The sequence below is a fragment of the Tauraco erythrolophus genome, chromosome 3 (assembly GCF_009769465.1).
Source record: "Tauraco erythrolophus isolate bTauEry1 chromosome 3, bTauEry1.pri, whole genome shotgun sequence".
Taxonomy (NCBI): domain Eukaryota; kingdom Metazoa; phylum Chordata; class Aves; order Musophagiformes; family Musophagidae; genus Tauraco; species Tauraco erythrolophus.
This window is the reverse complement of record NC_141467.1, coordinates 38,689,127-38,706,385: the sequence shown is the minus strand read 5'-3', so window position 1 is coordinate 38,706,385 and position 17,259 is coordinate 38,689,127. Positions and strand designations below refer to the sequence as shown.

The window sequence follows — 17,259 nt, the reverse complement described above, 5'->3', positions numbered from 1 at the left end:
AGGAGGGTTGGAACTACATGCTCTTTAAGGTCCCTTTCAACCCAAACCATTCTATGAATCTATATATATATAATTCTGTGAAAATGCAAGCTGTTTCCTGAAAAGAACCAAGAAAGAAAAAAAAAAAGCCAGTATTTTTAACCAACAGACCTGATGGACAAGAAGGGATTGTTAATTTTTTTTCTTTTAAATGGCATGTGAAATAAAGCATTTCATGTATTTCTCCTCCCTCAAAAAAGCTGACAATTTTTCCAGAAAGAGAGAGGAAGCTCCATTTCTGGGGAAGGAAAAAAAAAACAAACACCAAAACTGTCTCAGATCTGCTCAATTAATCTTCCACAAACACAAGTTACAAGCCGTGTTAGCTTAGAAGCTGATTTTGACAATCTCATTACCTCACGATTCAGACTACTAAAAAAAAAAAATTCCATGTTACATTTGTTCATAAAAATTACGAGACTATTCTTGTTATTTCTCATCTGAAAATATAAACAAGTCAGGTCTCGAACATATTGTTTCATTTTGTTGTGTTGGAGGTGGTATTTACAAATAAAGGGGGAAAATATTATGCTGGCGATTGTGAAAGCATGAAAACTCAACAGGCAGAAATGCACACAGAAATAAATACAGCAAAATAAAAATAAACAAGTTTATCCAATCTCACTGCATATCTGGCATGTCAGAAGCAGAGTATTAGTTTTAAGAGCGTAATCAAGCCATTTCTTCATTATTTTCAGAAGTCCAGACACAGAAGACAGAGGACTCCATGAGAAGAGCTGTGATAAGACGTTAACTCCAGAAATAAAAGCAGAGAATACCCCTTTAATTTTGATTCATGAGCTAAGATTTTTTTTCTTCCTTTTTTCTAACTGCCACTAACTGTATTTGTGGAGTTCTGCTTCAAGTGAGCACCAAGCTACTAGGGGATTTCCTAAGTGGGATTACCCGTGTTTCTTCAGTTCCTGCTAGCTGCTTACAGTTGCACCTGTGACAATTTAACCGAGCTGGCTGTCAACGACCAGCTACCGAACGCGAGGAAATAGCAGAGAGACTTAAGTGCTCTCTGAAGCAAAGCACATGGGTGAAACGTAACCTCAGGGTGGGATTTCATCTTTTGGCTGAAACTGATAAGGACTCCTAATTCCTAAAAAAAGAACAGAAAATCTAAGCTAGCCTAAAAACTTCCGCCTCTTTGTCAAAAGAGTCTCGTTTTTCCATTCAGCTTTTGCTGAGGTACAGTCGCAGTGCAGAATATAATTAACCCCTGAGTAAGGGAAGAATGGGAAAATGGTTTCCCTTCTCTTCTCAGGAAAAGTCTGTTGGGGCGGGGGGGTGGGGGTCAAAACAGAACAGCACCACAGCTTAAAGTAAAGAGAGGCATAATTAAGCTTTCATACAACATCTGTATGACATTTGCACATGCACTCACTTCCAGGGAAGAGACAGACATCAAAACTAATGGAGAACATCCCAACTCTCCGAATGCAGGAAGAATGCTGTAGCCTTCCCAGCTGCGCTCTCTGGACTGTAGAACAAGAGATCAGCAAAAGAGCCTATTTTCTCTTGTATTGCTTTTAGTGTTGTTTTTGGCGAGGTAGTGTTACAAAGTTCTTCAACAGATTTATCCTACTGCTCCACGTATTACGAGAGCCTTATGCACACCAAGACTTCTGGAAAACAACAGCTACAGAATAAGCCTCATCATCTTCTGGTTGTTATGCACAGTAATTGGTTCCAGGGTCAACACTTCGATGCTGCAACAAAGGGCTATAGCTTACGGGTAAAGAATAAACAGCAGGAGTTAATGGAAGTTCTGTTACTACGTAAGTGCCCCCGAAACGAAAGACAGGCAGAAAACAAAATATTACATAGAAGCAAAACTGATTATGAATCCAATGTACAACCTTAGCTCCTAACAGGCTGTTAATTTAATTAAAGGAAAGAAACATAGCAAGTACTTTCAAGAAAACAACACATGAGGATTTTGAAGCCGGTTTGACAAACACAGTGCTTGCCATGGGTGCCAAGTTACTTGTATGAAAATATAGGCAAAGAAAGGTGCCTGGAATTACAGTATTACTCATAAAATACCCATTACTGGGGTATAGACGATTCTTTTCAAAACACCATGTGTGATTGCTCCACTGAATCTAAACATCTGCAGCAAGTTATGTATGTAGCTTTAGTGCCTTTGAAATGACATGCTACGTTTAAGCCAAGAGTTCCAGCCACACCAGTTTTAACAGCCATGTTTTCAAAATCCAGCACTTTATCATTTCGAATCTTCCCATTCAATGACACTTTTGATAAAAATATATTTATTCCTTTTCCCTGCACACCAGGAAAGTGAAACAGATGTAGAAGAATTGCAAATGTCTTATTTCAAAGTATTTCTCCAAACATAATGATTATCTCCAGACATTCAAGCACTTAGATGAAAACGTACAAAGGAAAATAGTCATCCTTGTGATTTACCAGGTGAAACACTAAGACACGCAAGGTATCAAAACGGAATCCCTCATTTGTACACTTTGCTGTTATCACTTCTCCTTTCCCCTTCTCAGGACCTGAAAGAAACTTTTACCTGGTTTTCTTTCACCTTCTCCGCCGCTGTGCACAGCTTCAAGTGCTGGGATCGCTCACAGGGAGTTGTGGCAGGGGCACCGCGTACCCTCCCGTCCTATGCGCTCCCAACACCCCAACATGAACATGACGATGCTCAGATATGGAGCCTCCTGCCTTGGTGCTCCGCTCTCTCTCCACATGCGCTCCGCGGTCACTCATTTCCTTCCATTAAACAATACCCATTTTCCAAGCGCCAATGTGCCCACACAGGCTGACCTCTCGCCGCATGCCAACCTCCCAGGCACATGCTGCTCCGGGCCACAGCCGTCCTCGTGGCCCATCTCCCGTTAGGAAGCTAACACCATGACACCGCTTACGCAAACACAGCACGCTTACCTCCAGCTTACTTCCTTGTGCCATTGATTCGGCTTTTTGCCAAAGCAGCTCCTAAGGCTCCCATTTGCTACCATTCCTACAAAAAGGACCTCCAGCTTGCAGCCGGCAAGAACCTGAATCCAGACCAACCCCTTCAAGACAAACCCTTCTACCATTTCCTTCGGCTCACAACCGCGTGATTGTTGCAAGGAGCGGGATCACAGGGAAATGCCCCCGGTCAGGTCTTGACCACTGCCCCATGGCACCCAGCCCTCAGCAGCGCCCGAGTGCCCGGTTCGCCCACAGCACCATGGAGATACATCGGGACATGGTACTTTGTCTCCACCCTGAACCCAGACCCTCAAGAAAAGAAGCGCAGATGGGTTATCTTACAATGTATCTGCTGCGTGACTACTTTCAATGCTGCGCATCAGACCTAACGTATTCGCCTTAGAAAGCAAACTCACAGATAGGGCAGTTCTTTCCCATTAATATATATATATTAACCTATACTTGTTACACACACTCATACACTTTCTGAATTTTCGCCTGGCCTTTCTCAAGCCTTTTTCAGCTCGATGGAGCTTTTAATTACATTACGTTTTTGGCCCATTCCAACCTTCACCTCCCTAGGTATCATGTTTCTTTCCTTTTGGCTTCTGAAGGCCTCAAAGAAAGTTGCAAAACTGGAATGTGAGTAAATACTGTATGAAGAGTACTTTCCATGATGCCTTGGTTGAGTGAACTCAGTATTTCAACTTACTGAATATATCCTAAGAGATTTTAAAAAAAAAATCTTGCTAATATAACTGACCAAGAAAGGTCAGTCTAGCAGAAAATTTTACCAGCACATAAAAATTTCATTATGCATTAATAACACCTTATTTCCATTACAAGCCTTAATATTAGACACTTGCATGCTGATAACACCAGAGATAAAAAACCCTAACAACTTCACTTGCAAAATAAAGCGCTATGTTTGAATTACAACTAATATGTCATGTCTGTGTGTATAAACTAATGAAAAAAACCAACACTCCGTATTGCTACACAAATAATAGCATCGAGGCTTCCTTGTCAAAACATATTTAGCACTGCAGTAGCAAGTTACGTGATCCTCACTTACGTGCACCCATTTTGTTGTCCCAGAACAATCCAACTAAAGATTGATTTTTTCCCGTTACAACTTTACTTGCCGTTCTGTGTTTCACTTTTTTTTTTTAAGGCTTCTCCAGGCTTCAACAGTACTTAAGGTTAAGACGTTTCTGGGAAATTGCTGTGCGTGTGGATACAGGCATGTGTAAGGACAAGAAACTCCTGCAAAGTATTATAAGGGGGTTTAAGATTAATGTGTTCCATGTGCAGTGTAAGCTGTACTTCCTGAACTCTCTTTTAAGGGAAGAGAAGGATCTATTTGCTTCATTATATAGTAAAAAAGGCTTTACTACCTACTAAATAAAGACTAAATAACAGAAAACTGAACACACCTTTGGTTCAACGGTGCTACAGACTTAGCAAAACATGCAAAAGGTAAAGACCAAATGCAGCATCTGCTCCACTACTTTGGGGTACAGCACAGATGGGAAGAGATGAAGTCTTTTACATCCCATTATCATCTTGATTCATTGCATTCAGTCTTTCACCATCATGACGCTGGCGTGCAACCTCTATTGTTAAAATACACTGAAAGTGTTTCACGGGGGTGGGGGAAACTGTTTAGACCTGAGGTTCACATTTCCGAAAGAACTCATTTATTTCCCTTGTGGTTGTGCTTTTTTTTTTTCCAAAAAAAAATATTTAGGTTTTGCTGACAGCAGCTTGCCTCAAATGCTATTTGAGCAGTAAGACATCACAAGACATATGCTATCCTGAGATAACACGCATCTCTGAAGTGCTGTTAGGTGTAGCTGATGCCTTCAACTGCCTGATGAATTTGTTATCTCAAAGAAACACAAGGTTTGGGAGTGTCTTATATTATAAACTAAACCCAAATTTAGTCTTGAAAAAAAATAATAAATACAATAAATCAGTGATTTGTATCCTTTAAGAGGAAAAAAAAAAGATATCTGACTTGGAGTAACTACTCTTAACTTACAGTGCCCAAACTAGACTAAAATTACAGCTATGATATGACAAAAGAAAAATCATTTTAATGGCTATTTATTTTTCCATTATTTGAAGTAACAGAGATAATTAAGTAATATCTGAGGTGTGAGATTATCAACCTGGAAAACAAAGTTCTAAAAAGTAGGAAGGTAAATCTTCCCTCATGGGTCCTGTACGAGGAGGAGTATCTCATGCCCTAAATCCATGTTAAGTAAGTCCCATATCCAAGTTACACTAAGCATCAATTGAGAAAGTACTTTTGTCTTTCATGCGGACACTTTCTCACCAGAGATTAAAAGGACAAAGTGTTGGATTTTTGCCCTTAGCATCACTAAACAGTAATCTAATCCATTAACAGAATATCCACAAAAGGCAATTCTGAGACATGCTCCTCCCTTATGCCTTATCCCGTGTAAAGTTTGTATGCTACAGTACACTTCAGGATACACAACTTACACTGGCATTGACTACAGAAAAGAAAGATTTCTCTATTATTCTCTAACTTCAAGCCACTAGGTGCCAAATGGTTCAACAAAGCAGCTAACAACGATTCCAACCTGACTGCTCATATGCTTAAAATCAACCCAGCAGTTATGAGTTTTGCTGGATGAGGGCCAAAGCATTCAGCAATTTGCCAGTTCAAACCCATACTGCCTATAAACAAGGAAAACAAATTCACTGTGAAAATAAGTTCCCTATACATTTACAAATTTATTCCAGGCATCAAAAATAATGTCTAGATATCGGTTACAAAATAAGACACAGTAGCAGTGACACACCAAGTGTAACAAGGATCCAAAAGTCTCATTTGAGGACTAGGACATCGAAAATTATAACGAAAAACTCAAAAGTTTTCCTCCACAGTTTCCATAAAACGCACTACATGCTTTTTATCTCCCCAAAACGCCAGGTTTGCTGCTGCTAAATCTTGTAGGCAATCAAGGAAAAACCGAGAATAAAAAAAAGGTTATTGATGCTCTCACTGTAAAGTCTTCCCTTGACTGCAGCTAAGTTGCTCTTGACTTTTACTGGTATGACTGGTACCACAGTCAGGCCTATTTCAAGTTAAAGCAATACAGTGCTTGAATGAGACTACTGGGTTAAAAAGTAATAAAGTGGAGCGACCTAGTAAAACTTGTATTTGTAAAATGCACCCACCGAAAACAAATTATGTACCAACACTAGGCCAAACTGTGCATTGCTTTCATACTCTGTGCAGCCCTGGAACTCCATCAGGTTTCAGCTCCTGCAGAATTTAGCCCACCATATCCACTGAGAGCACCTACTGCCAAACTCAACGCATTAACAAAGAAAACCTGACTCCTGATTTAAGATGGATGAAAGGCAAACTGTGAATCATAATGTTAAGAGCAGCAAAACGATTAAACAGCAAAGACATCTACACGAGCCCCTCATTAGCAGTCACTTACAGATCAGTAGAATCCCACGAAACACAGCCGTTGCGCTACTGAAATATTTGGAAAACAGATTAAAAACACGACCATTGCAATTTTCATTGCCTGAATCTTGTTTTACTAGCTGGGGGGAAGGGAGTCCTTGCTCACTAATCAGAAACTGCTAGGAAATAAAAGCAGTACACAATGTGATCTTATGACTATAAATGTCACAAAGCAGTATTTCACATGCTATAGATTGATGTGATAGAAACATCCAGTACTAAGAAATACCAGAATTGCTAAATCAGCTTTTATAAGGAAGCAAGGTGAGGGTAGGTGTCAAGAAGTGAGGAATTTGAGAGAAACCTGAGTTACTGTGCAGCTGGATTCTCAAGTGCATGTCTCTATATACAGATGTTTATAATACTTGCTGAAGCAGAACTAAAAGCCTACTATGAAAACTGGAACCCCTGAGCAACTGACTTAAACATATAGGGGTATTTTCGTACGCACAAACTGAAACCAAGACAGCTATTAGCTTTCCACACCCTTGGAAATATTTTTTTTTAACATGCTAGTGTTTGGTAAGCATGGAATGGAGATTGGCAATTCAGGGAGGACTAAACATAGACACAAGCAATCCTTAGAAGCAGCTCTTGAGACAACATTTCCAAAAGCTGCGTTAGAAGTATGAAGAACTAATCTTGCTTTGGGCATTTTACACAAGCTTCACGGCAAACACTATCACCTGCCTTTAAGAAACCACACTCACTTCTTCGCTTTGTAACATATAAAATAAAGGCTGGGTAAACCTATCTCTCCCTTAGCATCTTGGTATGAATCTTCCAAGCATAGCTCTGCTTGGAAGGTCACTCATATCACAAACCTACAGCTACAATAAACTATCTAACAATACTTCTATCCAATTTTGTCTCTTGTTATTGTATATGGTAACCTGCAAAAAAGGAACACTAACAATTAAAGCTGAATACAGTAGAAGTATCTTTGACATGCTGTATCAAAGTAACCTGCACAAAATTCTTCGGTACTTAAACAAACCCCCACTGAAATGTTTGCACAGAATAAACGCAGTAGAACAGTTGGATTAATAACTTCAAAATGCTGCGAAAGAAGTTCTCTCTGAGGAACAACAAAGGCAATCTCTGCCATGAGAAGTCATTCACCTACTGAAGCATCTCAAGCTCAGACAGCAAGCCTTAGTTCTGACTTGAGCTGACTGTGTGTTATCTGTTCCTCATCACCCTGCCCCGTTGAGAGAGGAACTTGAATTATTGTTTAACACTCTTGCTGGCCACCCACATTACATGAGACAGAGTAAAACAGGACCTAGTAAAGCAGAGCATGGTAATCAGGAACACAGTGGAAATTACCCAAGATGCCTACAGGGCAATCATTAAACAAACGTTCCTTAGTTGGTATGATGTCAGGGTAACGTATAGCATTAAAGGGTACAGATTGCATTTTCCCAAAGCATTGCTGCCCCGTTCCAGTCAAACACTTTTTGCACGAGCTTTATGAAGCACGGCTCCCACCATCAGCCTAAAATAAAGAAAGGCCAAGCAACTTCATGTGTGTGAGGTATACATGCCAAGGGAGGTTTTAACCACACCTCTAGATGTCCCATGGCTCTTCTCTCCTCCTCTCCCGTCGCTACACACTTCAGTGACTCTGGCTGCCAGAATTTTTCTTGTTACCCATTTCCTTGGGATGATCAGCATACCTTCTATTTTGTTATGTTCTCTCATTTATCCTTCTCATTCGTATCAACCCACAGTTAAAGAAAAATGAAAGCAAAAAGCTATTGCTGATGGCAGCACCACAGGAATATACCCACATACAGGAGACATCCTCTGCAGTACTGAGGAGTGTACAAGAGCTCAAAGAGGAGGGAAGAAGTAACAAAGTGCTGCTGTGGAGATACACACAGGCCTGAACGGGTCAAAAATGATGCTCCAACCTGCATGTGGCTTTGCTACGTGCATCAGGATTAGACTATGTGCATTACAACAAGGTAGATATAAAAGAGAAATTTCTGACTGGTATTATTAGGCATGCCAAACTAGGTAACTGATCAAGTCTTGATCCACTGAATTTGCTCTAAGGAACAGTTCAAACCTTACAAAGTCCCAAACAACGCCTAAAGAATCTTACTTCTGCAAGCACAGGGTCCTTGCCTCTGCCCAGCTTCCCCTATGATTTGAATCATCAACTCGCTCTATTTGAAAGTCCTGGCATTAATCCCACTGGCATTAACAAACAAAGCAATTAGTTGAGGTTGCAAAGTTGAGGAGGTTTTATATTCCAAAAACTGCTCCTCAGCAATGCCAAAATTAACTGGTGAAGTGTGTAATCACAATGTAACATTTTTATCTTTGTGGCAGAGATCTAACAGAAAACACTGAGACACTGTTCTTCCTTGAAACTACCTCAGTTCCTGGAAGCCTGGGGCAGTAGTTACCAATTGTCCAGCACTGAGACATTCTCCAATTTGTTGTATGCTTATTGTGCAAAATAAATATGCTAAGTAACTTCAACATACATACAGAACAAGATCTTAATTTGCTGTAAAACATCCCAATAGCACTGCTTTCAGTGGCATTATACTGTAAGATTTACGGTAAGTGAGAGTCTGGCATGAGAAGTATCTAAAGTGTAGCTATTTGATTAAGATATATAGTAAAAACGTTTGATTTTTCAACAGTGGAGAGGACCTCCTTTGCACACAGAGGAACATTTTTTTCTTATAAGCAGAACAACGAAGTCCTGGTAACTGGATACTAACAGCTGTGTTTCACGCACTCACTTTAGCAACAGAAAACTTTTACTAGGACTATCTTTCTCCCTTCTTCGGAGTTACTATACATTTTTATTTTTCTACTTTCACTTGCTTAGCTGTTTTATTCTTACTGTTCCTCTCTCTCCCCCAATTTACAACCTCACCATTTTACCAGAAAATTAAACCAACTCTGGACAATTTTTACTTTTGATTTATTTTAAATCAAAAGCCTTGGGAAATTTGGCGCTTTTTGCTCAAGTTCCAGCTCTTGGATTTGTTATAATTTATATCTGAGCAAAACAAAGTCCAAACTTATGCTTCCTAAATCTCTCCTACTCTTCTTCTTTCACAAAACTTACTAATGTCGTTATGTTTCTATTCAAGCGTTCCTATTTACGCACAGGATTTTCTTATAACATGGCTGGGATAAATGGTATGTGTTATATCCCCCAGTTTGTATAAACTATAAGCAATTCACAGGCAGCCGTCTCTTTTCCTTCAATTCACTAATAAAGATACTAGTGTCTGGCCATGGATTTCTAAGAGTTTTTTAAATTTCACAAACAAACAAAGAGCTCGAAAACCAGGCACTGCTCTAAGAGTTCAGACTTTGTACCAGATCAGTAACAAGAAGCCAGTGGGTCTGACAGCAGGTGTGGATGAGGTGCCCACCTGCTGTCGTCTCCCATTCACATGACTGCTCCAGACCTTCTGTTTTTCACATGGAAATCCTCTTGGAGTTACCCACCTCCGAGTGCAGGCCACCACGAGCCCTCACAGCTTCAGTGCAAGACACCCAGCGACCTGGGTTTGAGGGTCTGAACCCCAACACCATCCCACACCTCTCTTTCAGCCTTCTCTTCGAAACCTCACCGTATGGCACCGCTCCCTTCACCAGGGACCTGCTTCTCTCTGCCTCCCCCGATTCCCCTTTCTCTCCTCCCCACACCCTACCCTCAGCTCTTGTCTCACTCCTTCATGGAGCTCATCTTCTCCTGAGCAAGTCCCACCATACCACCAGTAATTCCCGACACAAATCAAATGCAGCCACGCTACCGCTGTTTTGTACTCATTGTTTGAGGGGTTTTTTTAAATATTCTGTGCAGTCTAGCAACTTGTGTCCACCCCATCGAGTCAGACTACCAGCTCCACAGGCTCCCTAGATTACTTTTATTATTTACTTCCTGCCCAGTCTGGCGCTTACATGCAAAAAGTACCACCCTTAATGGCACTCCCTTACTCACCAGGTATCACAGCCCTGTGCTCTTACTACATGTTTGCCCAACGTCAAGTGGTATTTAGATAGTTTTCACTTCTTTACTTCATCTTCCCACCCGCCAGCAGCAGTCGCAGCCTCAAAAACTATACTTCCTTTTTCATTTCAGGACTGAAATAGTTCATAGTGCCCAATGTAACAAACTGTAACACCCTCACTGCTAAACACACTGCGACAATAAGAGGGGCCCACATTGAGCCTTAAAAATACTAACCACCAAATGCACACAGGCTGAATTATTTCTTTGACATACTTAAAACTACATTTCAGTTGAGAACCTGAAAGATTAAAAAAAAAGAGTATTTTCCATTCCACTTTTATCAACACATGCATAATCCCCCTTTACTCTCTCAGTCATAGCTCTGGGGTTTTTTTTAGTTAAAAATGAACACCACAAAAAAAAAAAAAAAAAAAAGCAGCCTCAAGTTGGGGAAGTGCCGAGCAACAACTCACAGGTGATTCAAACAGCTCTGGATGCAAATCAGTGGAAATTCAGGTAGAGTTTGCTAGTGGTTTGAATGCCAAAAAAAAAAAAAAAAAAAAACAAAGACTTATCTGAGGCAGGAAGATCTCAAAAATATTTTAAAGGCTGCTCTTAACAGCGCATGTTCTCTGAGCACCTTTTCACTTTTTCCCACATGGCTGTCACGCGAAGCATTTATATATCACGGATCTATCTGTGTGTGACACCGCGTGTAACTCTAGAAAACTAACTTTTACCCTCCTTCCAACAAGACGGAAAGCACTTTGTAACCCGCTAGCTTACTCCCTGGCAGCTGATAAGCTGGGTATGCAAACACTACCCCCGTGCCTGAGAAATCATTATGTTACTCTACATAGACAGCAGAGACAAATTACTGACGGGTTAAGAGCAAAGAAGTGCCTACCCTGAAGGCTCTCAACCCCATTTCCCATCCAAGGGGAGATTCTTGCTCTTCCCCAGTAAGCCCTATCAGCACTTTCCAGCCTCAGTCACCATCAGCCCCAACATCTGCTGGCCTTAAGTGCACAGAGGTGCATGGCCAGCTTCCCTGCTGCAAGACACTGTGTGTCAACGGAGCTGCTCAGATTATTAAGAATTAATCACACAAAGAAGTACTTTCAGCTGAGTCAAGGTCACAACATTCCGTACTTGGCAGTCTCGAGGCCCTTTTTCTGACCCGGAATAACACAGGAATGTGTCAAAAGGCAAAGGGGAGGAGGAAGTAAAGATATGAAAGTAAAAATACAGATATTATACAACATCATGAGTAGCACAAGATTTTCCTTACCACAGCCTGAGTAAAAATAATACCATAGAAGGCATGTCACGAACAGGAACCGAGAGCGCTGCTCGCCCGCCTCCACTGAGGAGGGATGCTGTCTGTGGGGCTGGAGCGTGGCTCTTGACAGAAAACCTTCAGTGGCAAGAATAACTACGAAAAGCCACAGCAGAGGATAGCAAACCACAGCACTTCTAGGACAAAATGTGCTTCAAGGCCATTCCAGAACACCTGATTTTAGCAGGAGCATACATGAGGGCGGAATATGGCCTATATTCTGTACACCTTAAGTTTCTGTTCATAGGGGGGGGACAGAAAGCCTCTGCAGAAGAGCAAAACTAATCCTACAGTCCCATAGAAAACAATATAAGGGCAGTTTCAATAAACCTGCATACCAAAAAGAGAAAATTGAGAAACAGAAGTCTTGAACATTGACCTATGAAAACTCCTTACAAAAAAAAGACAAACAACTTTCTTTTGAATCCAAAAAATCTTTGCTGCTTGTAAAAAATCTTCACTTCACTGATACAGTTATTTTATTTAAATAAATCCTATTAAGAAGCAACAGTAACATTCATTTTGGTCATAAGATTAAAACATTTCTTGTTAGCCAATTAAATACTTGATTAGCTCTTCGGTTGTGACGTTAGTGAATATAAAATGCAGCAGCCAGCCCATCAGTGCCAAGACATCCCTCTTCCAAGATGCACCTTTATTTAGGTCCATCAGCTTGCTGCTTCTTTACAGTTAAAGAAGATAAGGACCAATTTGGCACCCAAAGAAACAAGTTTCCAGGTGTTGACTAGTGACATCGGGTTAAGCCAGTCACCTTAATTCCTGTGAGAGAAACTGCTGTGTAACTTTAACTCTCGCCTTTCATTCCTGCAACAGGGGCTCAGAGTTTGAGTTGAGGCAAGAAGCAGGCCAGGCAAAGAGATGAGATGGCTCCTCTTGTTAGAAATAAAGCGTTTAACACAGAGAGCACATAAAAACAGCTTTCCTATTTGTGAAAAAGTGTTTCGGTGGTTTTGGCCCATCTCCAGAGAGACAGTTTTCATAGAATCATAGAATGGTTCGGGTTAGAAGGGACCTTAAAGATCATCTAGTTCCAACTCCCCTGCCATGGGCAGAGACATCTTCCACTACACCAGGTTGCTCAAAGCCTCATCCAACCTGGCCTTGAATACCTCCAGGGATGGGGCATCCACAACTTCTCTGGGCAACTCTTCAAGACTTTCCATAACAGCAGTTTCCATAAGGGCCCTGTATATTACACTGGTAAAACACAGCAGCCCGATTTAACTCCAGACAAAGTTGCAGTTTTATCACTGCATCTCGTGTCAACTGTAATGAGGTCTTTCAGGCAGCAGATGATGGATTTTCACACAAAAGTAAGTATGTACGTTCTCATGAGGAACTTTGTTTAATGTCCAAAATCCAACATCAAACGGGAACACCAAATTTTGAGTCTTTTAAATGGCTAAGTAATCACAGCGAAATATGTAGATATGTAAGTCAACTTGTCACTATGACATTTTGGAGTTGTGGTTTATGAAAAGGGCAAGAAAGTATAAAAATTGGGGTTACTGGTTTAACTTAGGTTTTTTATTCTAGTGTGCACCCAATTTGTCCATCAGGGACTTGATCCAAGTTGTAGCAAAACCAAGTTTAGGACCGTTCTTGTAAGTTTAAGGACAAACAGATAGGTTTAATTTTTTACAATTTCAATCCTTTGAAGCTCTCGTCCATCTACGCCTTACATTTTAAAAGTTATACTGCCAAGCAGTCTCAGCTCCAACTTCAGTTGTCCTAAAACCATGGGACTTCCATGAAAGGCGCTTAGTGACAAAAAAATATACATCCAGCACTGCTTCAAAACTTTATGAAAAACATGCAACTAATAGTATACAATTCTGGAAAATGTTGCTTTGCTGCTGTGGGGTCTGTAGCCAGGAGAATGTGCAACATGATATAAAATCCTGAAAGAACACGGCTAATTGAATAAGCCTATCCTCTTCCACAATGGTGCAGATTACTTCATCTGCAATGGTCTTGAAAATGAGTTTAACTCTACAGATAACTACGTTCTTCACAAGAAAAGGAATGAAAATGACAAGAAAACGTTATTGTTTGCCAAGCAGAAAGAAAAAAACAGCACATGGCTAGTAAGGAAAGCATGGTTAATCTAACATTTCTAAAAGAGTATGATAAACAAAGAATAGTGAACAACAAAAATAAAATATTAAAAAAAAGATACAAAAGTGCTTAATAGAGTTCTTTTAAATATTTACTTTGCTGCTATTTGGAGAATAATTTGTTCCATTTAGCAGTGTTGGACTCAAAGGACCGCTTTGATCCAGAGAGATTAATTATAGCCCTTGGAGTTATAAACACAATTTGTGAAGTGAAGCAGAGAAGAGGAGAGAGACGTCTCTCATGCTGGCGATTAACAAGTTTACGCGCTCTGAGGCTACAACACACAGGCTGTGCCCCTGCTACACCTGCATGCTACCAGCAGAACAGTGCACAGGATGCCCGTAAATCGGGGGAAAACAGCCCGCAAGACGTCCAGGGAAGACACTATCCCCTACTCTACAGTGTTGCTATAGGCAACTAAGATACTTCTCAGGTGTCTTTCACTGAAACACAAGTTCCCTCGCACCTTACGAAGACATCCTCTGACCTCGTTTTTATTACCTGCACCAGAAACAACAATTCACCACGCTGAGACAAGGAGCAGCGCTCAGCGGGCACAAGACCCCCTCCACATTGCCCCTAAACCTCTCATGTGCTTTCACGCATCTCTCCCACCACTCATCGCCACATCCCGCACCGAGATACGCAGGGACAGGCGACAGCAAGGAGGGCGAGGCTGGGCACGACCTTACCTAGCAAGGGGTTGGCGGCTCCCTCCTCGGAGCTCTCCTCAGCCCCCTCTTCCCCCAAGCCGGAGGTAGCCGAGTCCTCTGGGGCGGATGCGGAGCCAGGGGTGCTGGGCCCACTGACGGACCCCGAGTCCCCTTCCTCGCTGCTGGAGCCATAGCGGTCGGGCTGGGCGGCCGTCCCTCCCTCGCTGCAGCTCCTCCGCTCCTTGCGGTGCACCCGGGAGTGCAGCACCATTTGGTGGTAGGTGCGGAAGATCTTCCCGCACTCGAAGCACTCGGTAGACTTGTTGTTCTGGGCAGCCCGCCGGCTCTGCCGCGAGGCAGGGCGGTAGTCCAGGTCCCCCTGGGCGAGCGGGAAGCTCTCCCCCGGCGGAGCGCTGACCGTTTTCTCCAGGCGCCCGCTGGTGCAGCTCTTCTTCTTGGGGTTGCTGGAAGAGCTGGGTGAGTCCTGCTCTCGCTTGCGCTTCTCCTGGTTGACAAGGATGTACTCTCTCTTATCCTTGTCGTAAGTCACGTCCGCATCCGCCAGGGCCTCGTCCCATCCCACATACTTCACATACTCCGAGGGCTCTACTACTTTTCCTTTGGTGGCCAGCTGCCAAGCTTGGTAGCTACTGACTGGATCCAGCTCAGCAACTCTTTTCCCAGGCTGTCCTCTTGCAACTCTATCCAGCCCTACAGATGGTCTTAGATTGAGACACTGCAAGAAGAACTGCTTCGTTACCGAGGAGCTGAGGCTCTCATCAATTAAGTCCTCGGCGTTATCCCCGGCACTGCCCCGCTGCGCCCGGTAGTGAACAGCGTTATGCGCTTTCAGGCTTTCCATATTTGTAAACAGATTTCCACACTTGGTGCAAACTTCGTACAGAGACAGGCCCGTCACAATCATCTCCTCCTGTATCACGTCATTGATAGTGGCTATGAGCTCCAAATCATTTTTTGGTTTGTTTTTGCTCCCGGTCTTGGGACCGTGCGACTTCATGTGGTTTTTGAGAAACCAGGGCTCTTTGAATCTCCTGCCACAAATGTGGCACCCGTGATCAAATGATCCCCTGTGCTTTTTCATGTGAGCTTTCAGGAACCAGGTTTGACTGAAGGCCTGGCCGCAGACCTCGCACGGAAACTCGCCCGCGCTCAGCTCACTCTTGCAGTTCTCGGCATAGGCCTCCCCATTCGGGACCTGAGCTGTTATATGGTCCTTCTCTATGTGGTTTAAGAGCGTCTCCTCCCTCAGGGTCATGTAGCTACACAACCTGCACTTGAACGGTTTGTGGACCTGCTGCAGGTGCTGCTCCAGGTCCTTCTTCTTTTCAAATTTGTTTTTGCAGAAGGTGCACTGGTAAGAGGTCAGCTTGCCACCCTCTTCAGCTGGCGCCGCCTCCATGACCTCCTTCTTGCTGCTTCTCAACAAGATCTTGCTGCTATCTACCTGAGCGGTACCGTTCAAGATCTTGTTGCAGGCGGATGTACTTTTGGTGGGGCTGGTGCACCCACCGAGGCCCTCTGAAACACCCATCTCACCCAGCTGCGCCTCTCCCATCTCCGCCTCGTGCCCCTGACTTAAAGTGCCTGTCCTGTGACTACGGATGTGGATCTTCAGGTTGCCCTTTTGGGAAGCTCTGTGATCACAGTAAGGGCATTTGTAGGGCTTCTCACCTGTGTGCTTCCTCATATGCTGCGACAAGGAGCTCTGAAAAGGGAAACTTTTACCACAGATGCAGCAGCTGTGGCACATGGTCTTGTCAGCATCCATGTCGTTCTTGCTTAGCTTGCCTGGGCTGGAGGATCTCCGTAACTCCATTTCTGTTTCTTTACCACGATCCATCTGTATTACTGCAACATCAGGTGAGCGGGGCAGGAGGACAAAAGCATGTCCGGCAGCAGAGGAGGGCTGGACCGCGTTTTCAATCATACGGTTCTGCAGACAGATGTTTTATTGCTTCATTCTCAGGGTAACGTTTCTCCTTTCAGCTGCTCGAGGGAGTCTGAAGCGCTGATTTATTTCCCTGTGCTCTGTAAGTGGATGGCATAGATCACCTGAAACAAGAAGAAAAATCACACAAATGTACAGAAACTGTTTAAGTAGATTCTTAAATATATTTAAACCTATTCATATTTTTAATTCAACACCTTCCATCACTCGCCTCGCATTCAGAAGCGCGCTATACTACAATTTATTGCACCAAAAAGCAGCAGCTTCTCCTTTTGCTGGTATCTTAGACTTCGATGGCAAGCATCGTTAATTAACAAGTAAAACTCAAAAAAGAGCAAACATTCATTTCCATATACTGACGCCACAGTGTATTTAAAAAAGTGCAAACTTTATAAATATTTTTTGTTTTAAAACCAGGCAGAAGTAGCTAAAAATACACCTTAAATGAGGAAAATATTTCTTGAAGGGGCTATTAACACTTTAAATCTGTGGCTTTACTATCATGTGTAATTTCATGTAAAATACTTACTTGCCAAAGATAAAAGGCTTTGCTAGAGACTTTAGCAAGTATCATATTCCTACTGGCAACTGCATTACTTTGCGTCTCAGACAGCTCTGCTGTGCTTGATGTGGCATACACAGAGCAGGCGCAGAGGCTGAGGA

General features: G+C 42.5%; 1 protein-coding gene across 2 annotated transcripts in view; it reads right to left on the bottom strand.

Annotated features, from left to right (window-relative positions):
- ZNF516 (zinc finger protein 516) overlaps nt 1–16,575 on the bottom strand; it is a 61,080-nt gene extending 44,505 nt beyond the window's left edge. For both annotated transcript variants that reach the window (XM_086609168.1, XM_009983876.2), the window contains exon 1: nt 14,667–16,575. In XM_086609168.1, coding sequence (XP_086465294.1) covers nt 14,667–16,575 — 1,909 coding nt within the window. The remainder of the gene's footprint in view (nt 1–14,666) is intronic.
- Nucleotides 16,576–17,259: the final 684 nt, after the last annotated feature.